Source organism: Pseudorca crassidens, chromosome 10, assembly GCF_039906515.1.
Source record: "Pseudorca crassidens isolate mPseCra1 chromosome 10, mPseCra1.hap1, whole genome shotgun sequence".
In the NCBI taxonomy this organism is placed as follows: domain Eukaryota; kingdom Metazoa; phylum Chordata; class Mammalia; order Artiodactyla; family Delphinidae; genus Pseudorca; species Pseudorca crassidens.
Window position 1 is genome coordinate 76,283,454 of NC_090305.1, and position 20,095 is coordinate 76,303,548.

Genomic DNA, 20,095 nt, shown 5'->3' on the forward strand with positions numbered 1-20,095 from the left:
AACAAAACAAACACAAAACGAACAGTCCAGTGATGTCCAGCTTGCTATTATTGGCTTCCTTTTCCTCAAGAAAGTCAATTGTGATTTATTTTATGATGCTGATTTATTTATAGTAAGCGTGCAAAACACTGTGTTAAGAACTGTATCAGTGTTATTTCCCTAAATCCTTGCCACAGTCTGGTGAGTAGCTTTTCTTGACCCCCACCCCCCGTTTAAAGATAGAACAACTGAGATGCAGAGAGGATCCAGCTATGGGCACCAGCTAGAATGAGGCAGAGTGAGGTCTCGGGGGTTCCAGAGCCATGCTCTTAACAGCGGCCACCTTAATCCCAACCCTGGCATTGTGGCAGGTGGTTACATAGCCCAGCCTCTTAGAATGGCAGGAAATGCAACTTTTCACCCTGGCTTAAACAGGGCACTTAATTCGGGGTTGCATTAGAGCCTTCAGCCAAACTAAGAAGTACTGGGGACGCCCTTGGGTCTTAGGACACTGAATCAGATGTAGCAGTTTGGCTGCGGAATAACACCAAAATCCCAGAATGTGATTTCTGGGTAGAGGGGTTTCTAAATAGCCTTCAGCTGCCCCCCAGTTCTTGAACATATTGGATTGATGAAAACTCAACCTCATGTGTCAGATTGGTTCCATGTACTTGGTGTACATTTGAGAGTCTAACTTTCCCCTGAGGGGGACTGGTACTGCTAGTTGTCTCAAACATGCGGGAACCCAAACAGAACCCAGACCAAGGTCACGGTCTACAGATTGAAGCGGCCTCATCTGGAGAGTACCAAGGATACTGACTGGTCACTGTGGTGCAGATGTTTTTCTTGTGTTTCATTTAAAGACTTCTTAACAGAAGTTCCTTCTGTGGCCAACTTAACTAAAACCTACGGAGGGAGATAAAGCTGGCATTTGCTGAGGGCAAAGAGCTGCCTTCACGCATCTGGAAGATTTCTTTTGGATCTTGTGAGGCGTTTATCTCCCTCTTGAGGATTTAGTGGCAAGTGAATTCAGGTAACGTAAACGCTTCTGTCCAAAAGGAGCTGATGTGGAGAAATCGGCTCCAAGAAACTTCCATAGAGTCCTCTTATAACAGTTTGGTCATAAAATATTTAAACAAGTATGCCTCAGGCTGGTATGTCCGTCAAGCTTGTGTAACCAGCTACTACAACAGGAGGGACCTGTGTGTCAACTTTGTCCCCTGTTCTCCCCACGTCACCTGATGGCAAGTGATATGTAAATTATTTACTGGAGATTTATTGGCAAGGCTGCACGGCAACATCTGGTGCTGGTTAAGAAAGAGAGGCATGTATTGTTTTGTCTTGCTTTTGAGACTTCTTAGAAAATTGGAGTTGGCTGGCATTCTGTAGGGGAGGGTGTGGCATGGGGGTGGTCTGGCCATCAAAGACTCCTTAATTTTGTGTTCAGTCCTCCGTCATCTGTAACCTCTAGGGCAGCTCAGTCTAGTAGAATGTTCTGCAGCAGTGGGAATGTCCCACATCTCCGATGAGCAGTATGGTAGCCATGAGCCACATGTGGCTCTTGAGCCCTTGAAATGTGGCTAGTGTAACTGAGGGACTGAGTTTTTTTGTTTGTTTGTTTGTTTTAATTTATGGCTGTGTTGTGTCTTCGTTGCTGCGCTAGTTGCCGCGAGTCGGGGGCTACTCTTCATTGCGGTGCGCGGGCTTCTCGTTGCAGTGACTTCTCTTGTTGCAGAGCACGGGCTCTAGGCGCCTGGGCTTCAGTTAATTTTGGCACATGGGCTTCAGTAATTGTGGCTCACGGGCTTAGTTGCTCCGCAGCATGTGGGATCTTCCCGGACCAGGGCTCAAACTCATGTCCTCTGCGTCGGCAGGCGGATTCTTAACCACTGGACCACCAGGGAAGCCCAGAACTGAGTTTTTAATTTTAATGGATTTAAATTTAACTGTATATAACCACATGTGGCTAGTGACTACTGAACGAGGCAGCAGTGCTTATAGCGCCTTGAAGCTAAGATGTGATCCTTGGACCAGCAGCCTCAGCATCCCCTGGGAACTTCTTAGAAACATGGAGTCCCAGGGTCCGTTTCAGACCCACTGAATCAGAATCTGCATTTCAACAAGACCCTCGGTTGCACATTACGTGTGAGCCCTGCTGCTTTAGAGTTATCATCTGAGTAGCTGTCCAACCATGTTTACATCAAAACTGCTGGCTTGTAAAATTTTGCTATTCAGGATTGGCCAATCTTAGGATATCTTAAGCATCTGAACTTCCAATCCCCTTCTCCCAGCAGAGGATGTAGTTTCCAAGACAAAGCATGGAGAGTGAAACTGATCTACTCAAGAGCAAAAGCTACACTTCTCCCATGGCTTTTTTGGGGGGGACTAACAACTTCTAAATGCATGTTAATAGGAGCTGACATTTTTAAACTTTCCTATGTATGGACCAGGCCCTGTGCTGAGTGCCTTGAATGCATAACTTCCTTTAATCTTCACAGCAGCTCTCTGAGGTAGATTTGGTTATTATGCCTGTTTTTACAGAGGAGGAAACTGAGACTCAAACAGGTTCAACAGTTTAGTTATGTAGCTAGGAAATGGCAGTAAATCCAGGTTCTGCTGGTTTTTAGCCACTGTGCAGTACTGCATGAAAGAAAAATCATGTGTGGCCCTTTACAAGTTTATTAAAAGTTCTCTGCATCTCCACCCTTGAGATACAAAGCCTTCGTTCATGTTAGTGAGTGCAGGGTTTTATCGGCTGCCAGCCTCCTCCTAAAAAGGCGGTGGGGAGAGGAAGTCTTTTTTTTTCTTTCTTTCTTTCTTCTTTTTTGAGGGAGGGGGCAGATCTGGAAGATTCTGCATTTTCTGGCCTGTACAGCTCTTGTCTGGGATGCTGAAACTGTAATCCTGCTGGCCAGGATGTCTTAAGTCCCCACACCTAGGAACCATCTCTGAATCAAGATGGTTTAGATACAAGACCGTGCAGATGTGTGTCTCTCCTTTCTTATATTTAACGCTAGAAACGTGGAATTACTCAACCTGCTCTTTTGTTGCCAGGTGTTATATAGAAAAACATATTCCAGGCCTGTTTGCATGAGAACTGTCCCCCCGCTGGAATCCTGGGTTGGGTCTGTGTATGCTGTCGAGCAAGAACGCCGAGGGCTGTAACGCATCTCATGTATTAAATTCTCAGGAATCAGGATTAAAAGTTAACCAGCCAGCCTCCTTTGCTATAAGGTTGAATGGGGCAAAAGGCAAGATCGATGCAAAGGTGCACAGCCCCTCTGGAGCCGTGGAGGAATGCCACGTGTCTGAGCTGGAGCCAGGTAAGCACCAGCGCCCGCACCAGGAATGTTTCTGCAAACATGTATCCTGACGGAGGGGTCATCAGCCTCTGCAAGGCCTTCAGATTCCCTTTGCTGTTGCCAGACACTGTTTATAAATTAGGGTATAAACATTTGCCAGGGGCAGGCTTTTTTTTTTTTTTTTTTTAAACAAATACTTCTTTATTTTCAGTTGTTTTTCAGATTTCTTTCACATGACATTCATTGTGATGTTCTCTCATATTTTAATAAAATATCACAGATCTTTATTGTTTACCTTACGAAATGAATAAGTACACTCTGATCTCTCTCTACTCTGAGAAAAAGGTTGATTGCTGTAAATTAAGAAAAGAGAATCTGGGGAATTCCCTGGCGGTCCAGGGACTCTGCGCTTCCACTGCTGAGTGCCCGGGTTCAATCCCTGGTTGGGGAACTAACATCCTGCTAGCCGTGCGGCTAAGAAAAGGAAAGAGAGAATCTGGGTCCCCAGCAGGACTTAATAGCATGAGATTCTCTTGCTCGCTGCCTTGGTGTATGGAATTCTGTGATGTCAATCAACTTGAACGAGACCATTTTTCTAGTGAACACTTATTAAGTATCAGAGACTTGACAGGAAGGTAAGGCTGAGGAAGTCATGATTCCTGCCTTCAGGGAGGAGCACAGAGTCTAGTGAGGACCTAAAGAGTGTGAGCCAGAAAGGTGCAGTGCACAGGTGAGGACCCCAGCTGATCACCAACAGCACAGCAGAATTGAGAACCAAATGGTAAAGATGGTCAGAGCATGAGAGGAAAAGGGTTTCTGCTTTGACAAGGTCAGAAGGACTTCTCGGAGGAGGTAACATTGAATATGGGCCCTGATACATGAGGAAGAGCCCTGTGACCACTGCCCTTATTGGGTGTTTACTGCGTACCCTGCTCTGCGTGCAGTGAGGGTAGACACCTGGGACCTGGGTTGGCATTTAGACATCTTCCTCCCACTGGGCGGAAAAAGAAAGGGCAGTGGGGAGCCTCAGAAGGAACAAATGTGTGGGCTCTAAACCCATATCTGGTCAGATAATGGTTTAAGTCTGACCACATTATAGTGAATGTGTTGGTACATCTGAAAGGCAAGGTGGTAAGCCGACGCTCGCAGAGTGGTCCGTTTGAGAAAACAGGATTAATCAGCAGTGTTAGAAATGCAGAGGAAGGACTTGAGGTCAGAGAACTATAACATTCGGTGACCAGTTGGCCATAGGGAATGAAAGTGAATTCAGAAAGGTTACGTGTAGCTTGGTGATGGGGTAGAAAAATGATGGTGCAGTTAACAAAGCTCAGGACAGCAGCCATGGGTGAGCAAGGGCTGGTCACTGCCTTACAGAGTTGAATACTTTATTTTCTGAGAGGTTTTTAAGTGTCCCTGAGATATCCAAGTGGGAACATTTAATAGATCTCTACTGCATTGGAATTTAACCACCAAGTGAGATATGGTGTCCTCAGCCCCAGGCAGTATTTGAAGCCCTAGCAGTGTCTGAGACCACCAGCCTGACGCAGTTAGGATGCCGTTGGTGACAAATTACAGAACACCCATCTCAAGCCAGTTCACATAATAAAGGGGGTCCATTGCACACATGGTCCATTACAAGGGGGTCTGTTAATTCACGTAAGTGGAAAGTTCAAGATCTAAGATGGGTTTCAGCACCAATTTAATTCAGCCATTCAGCTATATTCTCCAAGGCCCCAAACATCTCTGCTCTTTCTTCTGATTTGTGGACCTCATTCTGAAAGTGGCCTTCCTCTCGGTGGTAAGGTGGCTGCAGCAGCGCATGGCACCAATCAAGAGAGACATTCTCTCCTCAAGATTCTTTCTCCAGAAGTCTTAGATGCTCCTTTTGCAGAAGTCTCCGGCAAACCTCCCCTCCTATCTCACTGAACATACATGCCTGTTCCTGAGTCCCTTCCTGTGTGGCTAAATGCCATGTGCTAATTGACTTAGGCTTGGGGAAAGAGGGCTTTCTCCCCTTGCTATCCCACATTAATTTGACCCAATCAAGGACCATACGTGGACATGGGGGTGGGATCACTTTTGGCTTTCAGAGAGGAGGGGTGGGTACCAGCTGGGGACTGATGGGGGACGTGCAGTGTTGAAGGATATGGGTGGCAGCTCCATATGGAGAGAGTCCAGAGGAGAAGACAAGAGGATTTGGGTGGAGCTTTGAGCAACAAAAGTTCTGAAGGGGATGGAGGGTACAAGGAGCCAGGGAGAGGCTGAGAGACTGACTGGAGGAGAACAGACTCTGCATCCCAGCTGGGAGCACTTCAAGGAGGAAGGGGTGGTCAGGTGGTGCATGGTGGAAGGATATTCTAGGTGCCCATTTCAGTTTATAGATCATCTTACCACATGCTGTGAGCCAGACACACAGTGAGAAACCTGGCCATTGCCCCGTGGGGCCGTTGCTAGCTTGGAGCTTAATTAAGGAGCATTAGTCTCAATTGGAACCATTTTTTCCCCTGGCCAAGCAGAGAAACTGCGCCAGAAGTGAGCTTTTCATAAAGGAAGTGTTTTTCTGAGGCCAAAGCCACAGAGGATTAAACACAGAATTTGAGATTTGGATGCATTTCCCAAAGGGCTGTCTAGGTGCAGACAAATAGGCCCATCTGGTTTTGATCACCAACATATTGGGTGCCAGGCTTGCAGCAGGGCCATTTCTTGTCAGTGATGTAAGATCGGCCCTCAGGCTGGGCTCCTGTCCTTTGTCCCCACCCACCTTGGTCGGGTCCACGGGCCCACTTTTACCCTGTGCCTTTGTTCACTCTCCCAGATAAGTATGCTGTGCGCTTCATCCCCCACGAGAATGGTGTCCACACGATCGACGTCAAGTTCAACGGGAGCCACGTGGTTGGAAGTCCCTTCAAAGTACGAGTCGGGGAACCCGGACAAGCGGGGAACCCTGCCCTGGTGTCCGCCTACGGCTCAGGGCTGGAGGGGGGCACCACAGGTAACACACTGCCTCTGCCTCTTGTCTTTAACGGAGTTGTCCCCGGGGAAGAGCAGGTGGAACTCTTCAAGCCCCCGGGAAGCCTGCCATCCTCTCTCCCCAGGGAAACTTCAGTAATGCACCCTTGGGAGGCTCTCGCTTGACCTGCGGTAAATCCAGAGTGAGGGCTTGATGGCTGCGTTCTCACAGCTCATTACTCTTTGTGGTGCTGCAGCTGTCTTCCTTTGCCAGGTTCTTTTAGGACCGGGACACTGATAGGGAATACAGCACAGCATCTTTTGTTTTGAGGGTTCCTTTGCCTGCACAGAGTTCATGATGCAGGTAACGGGCCTCTGGGGAGGTCCCCTACCCACCAGCTCCTTTCGTGGACCCTGGCCTCCTAGAAACACATTCAGTCGGCAGTAAGACCTGTCACAGCCTGGCTCCTTTTTATTCTAATCCTAACGGGGGAGGAGAAAAGACGAAAACAGTCAAATTCTTTTTTAGTCTTTGCCACAGATGGAACACGTTTGATTGTGAAAAATACTGGCAGTGAGGAAGTATGTAAAGTTCCATCTTGCTTCTCCTCCCTCCCTCCCTCTGGGTCCAGGAGGAAACACGGCTTAACCGATCAGGGGAGGACCTTCCAATTGTCTCTTTGTTGGGCTTCATTCTTGGTCACTTGGTTGCTTGGCTAGTCGGTTTGTTAAAAAGGTAGACATGGAGTTTTATTTTATAGAAATAGTCTTAGTGCTATTTGTATTTCAGTACAACTTGCTTTTGTCACTTGACCTCTTAAGGAACTTTCCATGTCAAAACCTACAGATCTACCTGCCTCGTAATGGCTGTAGTTAGTGTCCATACAGTGAATGTAGAGGTGGGCATCAGGGGTGTCTAGTGTGTCACTGTTACGGAAGATGCCAGGGTGGGGAGCTTGTCCACTTACGTTTCTTTGCAGGCGTGGACTCACTGGGACGCAGTTTGCGTCTGAGTGTTACTTTGGGGCCTCTTAGGAAGGATTCTTGAGTTCCTTGTGTGTGCACATTTTGCTGTTAGTCTCCCCCCTACCCCACATGGTGAGTGGGACAGAGCAGACCCACAGGCAAGGGGATGAGTGGCCGTGGTTTCCCGGCATCCAGCCCTGTGGAGTGAGTGTCGTAAGGGGACGAGGGGCCCAGCCCGGGTGCAGGAGTGACTGACCGGCTGGTGTGCCACCCTGCGACTCTGGCCACAGCAGTGGCCTCAGCAGAACCTCCCACAGGGTCTGCATGAGCACTTCTCATCTCCCCAGGCCCATCCTGTCTGGCTCCACATTGAACTCTGGGCCAGCAGCTTGCCCTTTGTAAAAGGCACTGTATTGTTTCACCCGAGGCAGTGTCCATTATACAGATGAGCAAAGTGAGAACTCAGAAAGGTCGAGTCACTCCCCGAGCTTACTTAGCTTGGAGCGGGCAGAGCCAGAACCAGTCCACAGCCTCAAGGCCTGCTCGCCTAACCCCCGAGTTTTGCTGCCTCCCTAAATGGCTGGCTCGCCCCAAGGCAGTGGCTACATCCCTGGCCTGCTTTGTGGGGTGTCCTACACAACGACACCTATCTTCCCAGCTGCCCTGGAAGGTCCCCAGGCAGTAGTGCAGGCATTTGGCTCCTGACAAGCCATCCACCCTTGAAGCCCAGGTGGGGTCCTCCTGGCACTTGGAGCCCCAGCAGGCCCTGGTCCAGGCCCCGCAGCAGCCACTGAGGTCTCCTGTGCTGCCAGCAGCCACCCACCCCCCTGCTGGGTCACACCTGCTGTGCCCAGGGCCTCTCGTGCTTCCTGTTGGCTGTTCGCAAGCCTTCTCAGGAGCTCAGGTTTCAGGCTGTGCTTTGCCAGCACTGGATGCTGCTGAGGGAAGGAGCTGGTCTTGCAGGGAGACTTCCAGCCAGGAGGGAGAGGTACAGAACAAGCCTGTTTCAAATCCTGTGTAAATATTGCTCTTGTCGAGGGGAAGGCGTCTTGTTTTTCTAGCCCTCCCGCTCCCAGGCCTTTTCCCAAATATCCATCCCAGGATTACACAGCTGCAGTGTGTGTGGAATGAAAAGGTGTCTCTGCCCGGCTGCTGGAGGGCCTGCATCCTGACCTTCGGAACAAAGCAAGCTTCCCTGTGTTTTTACGGGTGGGCTGGCGGTATCTCTTGGTGCACGCTTTAAATGGTCAATTCTGCAGGTTTTAGAGCAGGGGAATGTGGAGAATTTGGGGTGGGACTGTCTGCTGCAGAGGGACTGAGAAGGTCAGGAGTTAGACCAGGGAGTTCCAGACTCTCTGGCTGGAAGAGCCATTTTCCTGATGAAATGCCCCAGGAACCCCAGTGTGCACGAGATGTAAGGGGAGAGCCTCCTTTCCTCCCGTTACCCCTCACCCACCTTGAAGATGGAGTAGGGCTGCATTAAACATGCATTAAACTCACAGGAACTCATCTGTATATACACGGGGGTACAGGGGAACACCGCCATGCCCAGAGATGTCTGGGGTACTGATTCTGGCTGGAGGTGGTGATGAGAGGGACTCCTGCATGTGGATTTTCTTTCTCCCATCTGCTCTCAGACGAGTGCATTAGCTCCAGGTTAGACAGACCTTATGTGTAAACCCCAGTTCAGCCATTCCCCAGCTGTGTGTCTTAGGGTGAGTTATTTGACCTCACTGAGCCTCCACTTTGTTCCTGTAAAATGGGAATAATAAAGGAGCGCACCTGATAGGTTGCTCTCGCCCTGTAATTCCTTATTTCTCTTTTCTCACCTCATCTTCCTTTCTGGACCCTCACAATCAGGATGAACTGATGTTTCTTAGGAATGGAGCAATCCTGTCCTTTCTACTGCAGCCAGGTCTTTTCATCTTCACTTTAAAAGTATCTTTCCTTGCTGTCACTTGCAGCTGCTTCGTGGAAACGCTGTCCCTTGTTTGAATACCCCTCCCTTTCCCCCAACGCCCTTGCTTCAGCAGGGCAGCGGCTGAGTGAAGGGCTCCTGGGCTGCACAGTATAGAGACAAGGTTGAGACAGTTGTGGAGGCAGGGTGAGGGGGTGGTGCTGGGACAGGAGCCTCGGGAGCTTTTCCAGAAACATCTGGGTTGTATTCCGGGTTGCATGATAGCAGCTCCTTTGTCTTACTGATAACCAGAACAGTAATTCTTTCTCCGGCGGCCTCCGAGCTATAATTAAACCAAAATAGTTCCCAGCTGGGGCGCGTCCAGGGCTCTAGAAGAAGCCCAGCCCCGCAGAATGCTATGCCGGGGATGCCCCGTAGAGGGCACTGTAGCAGGTGTGCAGCTGGTGACTGACCGCCTCTTCCCCTTCTGAACTAGAAAGGGGCCTGGGGGAGTGGGGCCTTTTTCAGGGCCGTGGGCTCAGGCAGAAACGCCACAGTGGTCATTGGTTGGCACTGTCTTTGGGCCCAGCTTTCCTTCTGTCACGAGGGAGGATGTCTGTGCAGGAGGCCCTCATGGACCAGGCAGGCAAGAAGTAGGATGTCCTGGAGCTGCAGTTAGGGCATCTGAGGCAGCCCCGCTGCCCATCCAGAGGCCAGGAGACGGGCCTGGGGTCTGAACCCCCTCAGACTTGCTTCAGTACCAGCTCTGCCCCTTTCTCCTGTAGCTCTGATTGGCATGTGGTTGAACCTCCTTGAGCCACATTGTCGTTTGTTAAAGACGAATCACTGGGCATGTAAAATGATAGGCACAGGATCTGGAGCCGGAGTGGTGCCAGTGGTATTAGCAGGAGCTGCTGTTCTGGTCCTGTTCTTGTGTTCAAGGCAAAGTGGCAGGGCTGGCAGATCCTAGCGGCTACCCCGGTCTTCAGCGTGGTGTCTGGGGCTAGGAGCCTGAGGAGGAAGGAGGCAGCGCTGGGCTGCCTGGGCTTCTCCAAGTCCAACCAGAGGAGAAAGGAAAGGTCAGAGGGGCCCACGCTTCCCCCACCCTTGGGGGCAGAGCTGGCCCTTGGGGGCGGAAGCAACATTTCAGGCTCTCATTGATGACTCAGGCTTCTCGCCCTCAGCCACAGCTCGTGCCCAGAGGAGAAAACAAGGCGGTGCGTGCTTGTGGACAGAATGTTGGCCACACTCTTGCCTGGGCCTTGGAAAGGGGTTACCATCCCCAGGGCCTGAGGTTCTCTGCGCCAGCAGCTCAGAGCTAGTACTGGTGGGTTCCCGTGCCACCAAGGTGACCCCTCTGAGAGGGAACCTCCGTGTGCCCCGCCACTGCTTCAGGGCCCCCAGAACGCTCCCCAAAGCACACCCTCCCCATCCCTCCAAACCTTCCACGTGATCTTTATTCCTGCTTCCTTTCTCCCAGGTATCCAGTCTGAATTTTTCATCAACACCACCCGAGCAGGGCCAGGGACATTGTCCGTCACCATTGAAGGCCCGTCCAAGGTTAAAATGGATTGCCAGGAAACCCCCGAAGGGTACAAAGTCATGTACACCCCCATGGCTCCTGGAAGCTACCTAATTGGCGTCAAATATGGCGGGCCCAACCACATCGTGGGCAGCCCGTTCAAGGCCAAGGTGACAGGTAACAACCACAGACACCTTTAAAGTTATTCTTCCCCCTGTGGAGGTGATCTTGTCAGATTATCAGCAGAGCTATTCGATAGTAGAAACTGGATGATTTTAGAGATGTTGAATCTGCTTTGAATCTTGAATGTAAAGAAATAGTAGGACATGTCAGAGTGACTGCATGTTCGAAAACTTGCAGGCAGAGTAGGGGTGTAGAAGTTGAGAAAGCACATTAGGTGGTTTTCTGTCTCAAACAGAAAAGAAGGAATGTTTACATATTTGAGATCTTACGTATTTGTTTAGGTCAGGGCCTGAAAATTCCCCTCATTTCTAACCTTCACTTTTAAAATAATCAAAAGTTTTAATTAAATTTATAAAAATGTGCCTCCTTCAGAGCACTGGAAAAAATACCAAACAGTAAAAACCACTTCACCGCCCACCACCCAAGGTAACCACCATAAATATCGTGGTGAATTCCTTCCACGTGTCTCTTTCTGCTTGGTTCACTGTCATATAAGTAGCATAGGTTCATTGCAGAAAATTTAATTAAAATTAAGTAAATTTAAAATTCAGATAGAAAAATCATCTTCTAATATGCCGAGCGGGGAACTCCTTGGCAGTCCAGTGGTTAGGACTCAGCGCTTTCACAGCCGAGGGCGCAATTTCAGTCCCTGGTCAAGGACCTAGGATCCCACAAGCTCCGCCGCACCACCCAAAAAAAAAAAAATATGCCGAATCATTTTTGGTATTTTGTCGGTGTCGTCCCACATGTTTACACTGCTTATACGTAGAGTATTTTATATAAATGGAAAGATATCCATTCCGTAGGGCGGCACGTGGTTATATTCCTGGGGCCCATGCTTATGACCTGGAAGGACTTCCAGGTCAAGTCAGCCGAGGCCAGACTCTCCCATATACCCAGAAAGCCAGATCTTAGTTGTGTGGGGCAGGACTCCAGAACCCCACAGAAGACATTATGGGGGGTGAGATGGAAAAGTTGCGGCATTTAGATCCAGGTGTTGGGGGGCGTGAGGTAGGGGTATGGTGGCTGTTGGATCCAGGTGCTGGGGAGCCGGGGCTCTTCTGGGGCTTCTGCATGGGGTACTTGCCTTGTCTGGTCAGTCATGCCTGCTTCTCTCCCTTCCATGTCCTAGGCCAGCGTCTGGTCAGCCCCGGCTCGGCCAACGAGACCTCATCCATCCTGGTGGAGTCAGTGACCAGGTCCTCCACGGAGACCTGCTATAGCGCCATCCCCAAGGCATCCTCAGATGCCAGCAAGGTGACCTCCAAGGGGGCGGGGCTCTCGAAGGCATTTGTGGGCCAGAAGAGCTCCTTCCTGGTGGACTGCAGCAAAGCTGGTAGGCAGCCTGGCCCTCCTCAAGGAATGGAGGGCATGGGGCGACACCCTCTGTTCTGTGTACTTTGGGCTTTCCTGCTCTGGTCTGCAGTGCCCACCCGCCCATGTAACCCAGACATTTGCAAGTAACCGTGTTCATTGCCCTGTTCCGCACTTAATATTTTTAAATGATTTGCCTCTTGATTTTTTCCAAATGACCTCAAGGTACATAGGAAAGGTCGCGTTATCCTCATTGCATTGTATCAGTAACCTGGCCTCTCCTCTGTCACTAATTGCTGTAATTGCAATTTGAACTTGGGTATTTATTTGGGTGTCAATGTTAGTTGCCTGGGTTCTGGCATCTAGCACATCTGGGCTGGAAACCTGGCTTCACCACTTACTTATTTCTCCCTTCCTCTCTCCCTCCCTCCCTTTCTTCCTTCCTTCCTTAATTTCCAAAGCTTATTAGCCGAGTGACCCTGGGAAAGTTACTAAATCTCTTTCTAAAAGTCAGTTTCCTCTGCTCTAAAATGGGAATAGTCATAGGACCTCCCTGAAGGTTCTCATGAGAATAAATGAGATCAGAGTAGCCAACACTTACATAGCCTTTACTGTGTGCTAAGGGCTTCACATGCCATAACTCCTCTAAACCTCACAAGAAGCCCATGAGGTAGGTGCTAGTGTCATCCCCTGTTTACAGGTGGGGAAGCTAAGACAGAGAGAGGTGAAGTACCATATCCAAGGTCACCCACCCAGGAAGTGGCAGGGCAGAGATTTGAAGCCATAAGAGTCCTGCTCGTAATTGCTGCACTCTCCCACCTCTCAAAGGTCCCCAGCATCATCAGAGAAGCTTAACAGGCAGTAACTGGTATCTTTCCCTTGGCTCCCATATCCCCCCCTCTTCCTCTGCCTTCTGGGATGCATCTTCCTGGAGTAACCACCTTCCTCTGCCTCCCAGGTTCCAACATGCTGCTGATCGGGGTCCACGGGCCCACCACCCCCTGTGAAGAAGTCTCCATGAAGCATGTGGGCAACCAACAATACAGTGTGACATACATCGTCAAGGAGAAGGGGGATTACGTCCTGGCCGTGAAGTGGGGAGAGGAGCACATCCCTGGCAGCCCCTTCCATGTCACGGTGCCTTAAAACAGTTCTCATCAAGTCCTGGGAGGCGTTCTGGTGGTTGCTTTTGTTGCTTGTTTGTAACTCATTTTATACAAAGTCCTCCAGCCCGTTTGTGGGTCTGAAACCCCATCCCAAAAACATTGCCATGTTTTTTTAAGTACCTTCAGAAAGAAGTCCTAAACTTGACTCTTCAGGGTCATGTTGGGGACTCAGGAAATGCAAATTTGTTCAATAGGCCCGGCAAACTGGACCTCTTTTGGCACAGATCACCCCCTGCAGACAGAACAAGAACAGACAAGGCTGATATTTTTAAGACATGAAGTTGTCTAGTCAGTTTGCAAAACAAGACTGGACGGAAGGGCAGGGAAAATGGGGACGCCTAGTTTATGTTGTCGTTATAAAAGAAGATGACCCTATCACGTAAGAAAAGGCCACTGGGTGACACCAGTTTTAACACTACTGCCACCCCGCCCCCATCTCTCAAAGGGCAGAGTGTCTGAGGTGACAGACTGGCCGAAGTGGCTTCTTGGTGCCTCTCCCCTCATCCCGCTACTTATTTCCCTGCAGAGTCATTGCATGTGACCATCTTGACAGCCATGTCTTTGCTTTTGTTTTCAAAGTCTGTTTCAGTCGCTGGGTCTGAGGAAACTCTGCAGTGGCAAGCAGCCCCCCCACTTGCCAAAGATCCCCCTTTTTTTTTTAACCAACACTAGCCCTGTTCTTAACATACGCTCCAGCCATTTGTCCGTTTGATGAGTCTCACCAGCATGTCCAGAGACACCGCAGGTGGGTCCAGGTGTTAGCAGAGGCCTGTCACGTGACCTAACACTCCACACTCACCCCCAGGCAGCCCCAGCGTGAACTTTTTCTGGAAGATAATTACAGAAGGAAACTCCTGCCAACCTTTGGCCTGAAAGTCTGGGAATAACAGGGGAGGGAAGGACAGCAGCTCATTGGTGGTCCTTGACCATTTGCAGAAATAATGACAGCGTATTTGGCCCTGGCCACATGTCACCCGAGGCTCTTTGGAAAGCAATAGTGAGCAGGTGCAAAATTCCGAAAATGGGGGGTATCGGGCATTTTGCATGCCTTCTTGCAGACCTGCTTTGGAATAAAGTGAAAGCACTCGGGGACTGCCTGACCGCAGGGCCCAGATGTGTCGTGTGGTCTGGGCCGGCAGCCCTTTCAGATTTGCTGTTTCGTCCTGAGGAGGTGGCCACTGTCATCTCGAGTGTGTCCATGGATGGGACAGGGTGAGGTGGGTGACCCTCCCCGAGGTGTAGCAGCTGAGGGTGAGTGTTGGCAAAGCCCACCTGTTAGGAACTGGAGTGGCCCGAAGCCTGATGTGAAAGGACCACAGGCTTCGTAAACCGGGATGTGGAAGCAAAACTGGAACCAAATGCCAACTGTAAATTGTATCTTATAACTTATTAAATACAGCGTTTGCTCCATAAGCTCCCCAGGTGTTCTTGGATGGTGTCCTTTGGTAAATGGTTTGCGTCTCTGACCGGCTCTCCCAAACCCCGGCCGAAAGAACGCAGGCTAAGCAACTTGTCGTAACAGGGAGCCTCGCCTCTTTTTTGCGGGGGGACGTTCTGTTTCTCCGCAGGCCTCAGTGTGAATTTATCAGGGTGAGGGGTCCTGGCACCAACACAGCCTCCCGGAGAGGTTTGCTAGGGCTTGCCCTGGTTAAGAGTTCCAGATATGAAACCCACTGAGGGGAAGGCTATGGTTTAAAAAAAAAAAAAAAAAAGGTGAGAGAGAGTCTTTCCTGATGACCTGGGAAACCCTTGAAATAGGGAAGCAGTATCACCTGTCATCCCATCGCCCTTGGACAGCAGGGTTTGGAATTGGTGGTGCCGCCTTCCCTCCCTCCTCTCTGCCTCTGTTCCTCCTTTCTGTTCGGGAAGCTTCTCCTTGCTGCGTGTTTAGGACACACTCAGCCCTTGCCTCCTCTTGCCCTACAGCAGTGCTGTGACATGATTTTATGGTGACGACACTAACTCAGGTGCTGCATTGACATGTTTGCAGTCCCAAAGCTGACTTGGGGCAGACCCTGGGCCCCCCTGCCTTTTTGTCCCCAGAGTGGAAGCTCTGCCTCCCTGCTTATCCCACTGTGGGAACAGGAGCCGCCCCCGCAGGCAAGCCTCTGGCAGTTGCCATGATGATGGGAAGTCTGTTCTGGACCCCCAGCCTTGTATTGGGGGTGAGCGGTGGACGGAAGGGCAGGGAAGGAAGACTCTAGATCTTTCTGTGTTTCTTCCTGACACCTGGCTGTTGATCAAGGATGGCAATTTGTGTCCCTCTGAGAGGTGGGAGGAGGGTTGGAGACAAGGAGGTTCCTCCTGCCCGTCCTTCTGAAGGGAGCACCCTTATCTGTGGGCCTGCACCGTGAGTGTCTGGTCCTGGACCGCAGGAGGCCCGTGGGCTTTGGGGAATGCAGGCTCTGCCCAGTGGGTCTGGAGAGGCAGCAGTCGGCTGAGTTTGCCCGAAGAAGAAAACAGGGGCCCAGCTTGAAGCCAGGTGGTTTCTGGGGAGACCGCATTTGTAAGTTAACAGCTGGACTTTGGCATCAGGTAGTCTAGGGCTTAAGTCCTGGCTCGGGTGCTCACTGGCTGTGTGGCCTTGAGGAGTTTGCTTCACCTCTCAGAATGTGCCCCCCCTTGGGGTGGTTGTGAGGGTCAGATGGAATCCCACTGGGAGCTGTGAGAGTGTTGGCCACTGCTCTCTATGATCAAACCCAGCCAGGTAATGCGCCTCCTCCACGGGCCGCTTGTTAGCACCTGGGGCTGCACCTGGTGGTCCCCCGACAGTTACGTCCAAGACGTCTCAGAGTGAAATTTGTGCATCTCTCTACTGGTCAGTGGCTAGAACCACAGGGCAACTGTTAGCTGCACCTGGACTTCCTGCTATGGGAACCGGCTGTTGTTTGTGCAGACACATTGAAAACTGAAACTTGACCCTGCACCAGCGGTGCCAGGCCCTTTCTGACTTTCACTGGCTGACTTTGCCCCTTTCCTACCAAGGGTTGGCTGGACGATCGCTCTTTTGGTGGCTGGTGGAGATTAGGCAGACCGCAGCTGCCAGCTGCCCTGCAGAGATCCCCAAGCCAGAGGAGGCCTGGCCCCTTCCAAGCCCAGACGCCCTCCTCTTCCTCATCCAGTTTCCCTCTGCAACCCCGTGAAGCACTCATCAGCAGTGCTGCCAAGAAGGAAACATTTTATTAACGTTTCCCTTTGTTTCCAGTGCGTTTGTAAACACGTGGGCCCTTGACCATGTGTCTAGTCTTAAGACTTCAAAGGGGCCTTGAAAGCCACATTTTGATGAGTTTGGTGCAAAATGAGTTGGGCACATAGGGATTTAATTTGCCTTGAAAACTGCACAGCCTTAAAAGTTAGCAGAGTATCAGCTTCCCTGGTGGCGCAGTGGTTGAGAGTCCGCCTGCCGATGCAGGGGACACGGGTTCGAGCCCTGGTCTGGGAAGATCCCACATGCCGCGGAGCAACTAGGCCCGTGAGCCACAACTACTGAGCCTGCGCGTCTGGAGCCTGTGCTCCGCAACAAAAGAGGCCACGACAGTGATAGGCCCGCGTACCGCGATGAAGAGTGACCCCCGCTTGCCGCAACTAGAGAAAGCCCTCGCACAGAAACGAAGACCCAACACAGCCCCAAATTAATTAATTAATTAATTTAAAAAAGTTAGCAGAGTAAAGGTTAGTGGCAAAATGAGTGCTCAATCCTTGTCAACCCCCCAAGTTTGTTTTTTCTTAGATTATTTTTGGCTGCGTTGGATCTTTGTTGCTCCGCGCGGGCTTCCTCTAGTTGCAGCGAGTGGGGGCTCCTACTCTTTGTTGCGGTGCACGGGCTTCTCATTGCGGTGGCTTCTCTTGTTGCGGAGCACGGGCTCTATGCATGTGGGCTTCAGTAGTTGTGGCTCGTGGGCTCTAGAGCACAGGCTTAGTAGTTGTGGCGCACGGGCTTAGTTGCTCCGTGGCATGTGGGATCTTCCCAGACCAGGGCTTGAACCCTCGTTCCCTGTGTTGGCAGGTGGATTCTTAACCACTGTGCCACCAGGGGAGTCCAGTTTGTATTTTGAAATGGGGAGCAAGATCGTTCATTTAAGCGCCCTTTGGCCTTAGTGCTCAGCCAAAGGAATGAAATCTTTCCAAGTCTCCATTCCCTTGTGGGGGGAAGGGGCTTTGTAATCAGAGTATTTCAACTAATGAAAACTCTCCCAGAAACAGCTTGTTTAGCTATTTTTTTTCTTTTCCTCACAATAGCAACTCATAACTCCAAGAGGGAGTGAAAATGTCACATCGCTCAAGGCAAGCCTGAATCTGATTTTTTCTCTCTGGCTTTGGTCTCAGGATGCTGCCCAAAAACATGGTGGGAGGAATCTTTCTAAACAAAGGGATCCTTTTTGCTTTGTGATAAGGCATTTGTCTGGGCCCCTGAGCCCGCAGGGGACCGGCTCATGTGCAAGGAATTTAGGGTGGCCTACCCCACACCCCTTCCTTCTTCCGCTAGAGTTCTCCGCTAAAGCAGGCTGGCAGGAGATGGGGAGTTTACGAGCCTGATTTGTGGCTCGCATCCAACGGCCCTGCTTATCTCCCCAGGACAAAGCTCGAAGATGAAAGAATCCCGCAGGCCTTTTATTGCCCACTTTACTCCCTCTGCCGTGACCACCGCCTTCCCTAGGCACCAGGACACCCCTCCCTGTCAGTGTGGACATTCTTAAGGCAAAGCTGATGCTGAACGCTGGTGGGATGATCTCAGAGGAGAGGCAAGTCCTGGCAGAGGCACCGAGCCCCGGAAATGCCTGCTTCAGGCCCCACCAGTAGCAGCAAAAGAACCTAATGTGTGCAAAACGCTCAGAAAGCAGCAGGTCAGATGCTGCAGGTGCAAGTCTGGATTGCAGTCTCAGCTGACAACTCACGCAGTTCTCGTCTCTGTGCCTCAGTGGCTTCATCCATAAAATGGGAAGATAATGGGAAAAGCCATTCTAAGATTAACCTCTAGAAAGATCCCACAACACATCCATCTCCCAGCTGACTTGGGCAAACCTTCCTTCACCCAGAGCTGCTGGGGGAGGGGATGCCTGAGTTTTGGGGAGACTCAGCTCCCCAAGTCAGAGTGGAAGGGATACCTCACAAAAGGAGGCGTAGTTTGTAGGGAAGCCGTTTAGCGTGGTGGTCATTAGAACGGGCCAGCTGGTTCAAATCCTGGTCCTGCTGTGACCTCCGCTGACCGTTTACCCTCACAGAAAACACCGCCTCCATTTTTTCTTCAGTGAAACAGGGTAATGGGACCTGCCCCATACAGTGCTCTTAGGATTAACCAACAAAACGCACAGAAAGAATATCACTGTATCCAGCACACGGTAAGGGTTCACAGAATTACTATGACTCGTGTAAAGTGCTCTGAGAGCTTAATTCCATGAGAGGCTACTTTAAAGACACAAGTACTGAGTCCTAGGAAAGGCCCTGGTCTTGGACAGAGCCCCAGGCTGGGGAGTAGGGTTGGGCCTCATCGGTGGAAATGGATAGAGTGGGTCCTTGGTGGCCTGGGAGCGTGGCCAGAAAGCTGGGAGGCACCTGTGCCCCTGCTCGACTCCTGGCCTCCCCTTGTTTCTGAGCTGCAGTGACCTCTTTTCCCCTAGCGCAGGCCTAGGCCAGAGACAGACCTGGGGGCTGCCTCCACACCTTCTCAGGGGTTGTTGGTGGCTTTTAAATGAGTTTTTAAATCTACAGTAAGAAATGTCCTAAGTAACAATGAGGCACTGACTCTTAAGATTATCCCCAAATTTTTACAGGGGAGTTTGCCAGGGCTCAGAGAGGGTAGCGATGATCAAGTTGTGTTAAAACCTGGGAAACCTCAATTAAAACCTGGGGTCCTGAAGCTGCTCACAAGGGCCTGGCACAGGGTGGGCGCCCGCAGACAAGGGAACAGAATCTGAAGGCGGCTCTCCTTGTGGGCGGTTGGCTGTCCTTGTGCCAACTGGAAGGCAACATTTCAGGGGTTGCCTCTCTGCACCCTCCCACACCCCTCCCTTCGGAGGTAGCCTGTCCACTGGGCAGGAGGATAGCCGCCTGGGCTGTTGTCACTGCAGTGACCACCAGGGGCCGCTTTGGATCCTTAAACTGAAGCACCGTGGGCAGCCCGGGTGGTGGGGAAGGCACAGGGTCTCCAAAGCCCCAAGGAGGGGGACACCCACCTCTGCCCTCTTTGTGCTCTGAACACCTGGGCTTACCAGTCTGTGGGTGGGGGCGGTCTGGGCCAGGGAGACTTTCTTGAGTTCTGGCACCAGACCCCACTACCGTTTCACCCCAGGGTCTTGCCACCCCCAGCCCCCTAACTCTTGACTTTCCTCCCTCCGTCCTTACCCAACCTACCTTGCAGCAAGAGAGTTGCCATGAACCAGTGTTTATGGTTCAGTTCTTAATCAAAGGACACCTCCTCCAGAAAGACTTCCCAGACCATCCCCCAAATTCCCTGCCTGCCCCTCTATCCACCTGGTTGGGCATCTGTCTCTCCTGTACTGAGAAACCCTGAGGGCAGGAAGCCTGTGGGCTCTGTCCCTTCTCATCTCCCTTTAGTACCTGGCTGTGTGTCTGACACAGGGTCAAGAGCAAGTGAATGTTTGTTGAATGAATAAACAAGAGCATACCCAGCAGAGTGGAAAGGCAAGTGGCCCCAGGGCATTGTGGGTAACTTCTTTCTCATTGGTACTCACCCAGAGGGTCCTGGTCAAGAAGGCAGAGGGTCTGAGGATCCAGAAGGCTGACTTCATGGTGCTGTTGGGGTGACTGGTGGGTCCTCCTCTGCCCCGCCCTGCCTGCACCTCTCTCACGGTGCTTG

The 20,095-nt window shown here is 51.0% G+C and overlaps 1 protein-coding gene across 4 annotated transcripts in view; it reads left to right on the top strand.

Moving 5' to 3' along the window:
• Positions 1–14,691, top strand: part of FLNB (filamin B) — a 134,834-nt gene extending 120,143 nt beyond the window's left edge. For all 4 annotated transcript variants that reach the window (XM_067754907.1, XM_067754908.1, XM_067754909.1 and 1 more), the window contains 5 exons: positions 3,170–3,302; positions 6,097–6,273; positions 10,574–10,792; positions 11,931–12,134; positions 13,071–14,691. In XM_067754907.1, the coding sequence (XP_067611008.1) occupies positions 3,170–3,302; positions 6,097–6,273; positions 10,574–10,792; positions 11,931–12,134; positions 13,071–13,258 (921 nt within the window). In that variant the 3' untranslated portion in view covers positions 13,259–14,691. The remainder of the gene's footprint in view (positions 1–3,169; positions 3,303–6,096; positions 6,274–10,573; positions 10,793–11,930; positions 12,135–13,070) is intronic.
• The last annotated feature ends 5,404 nt before the right edge of the window (positions 14,692–20,095 follow it).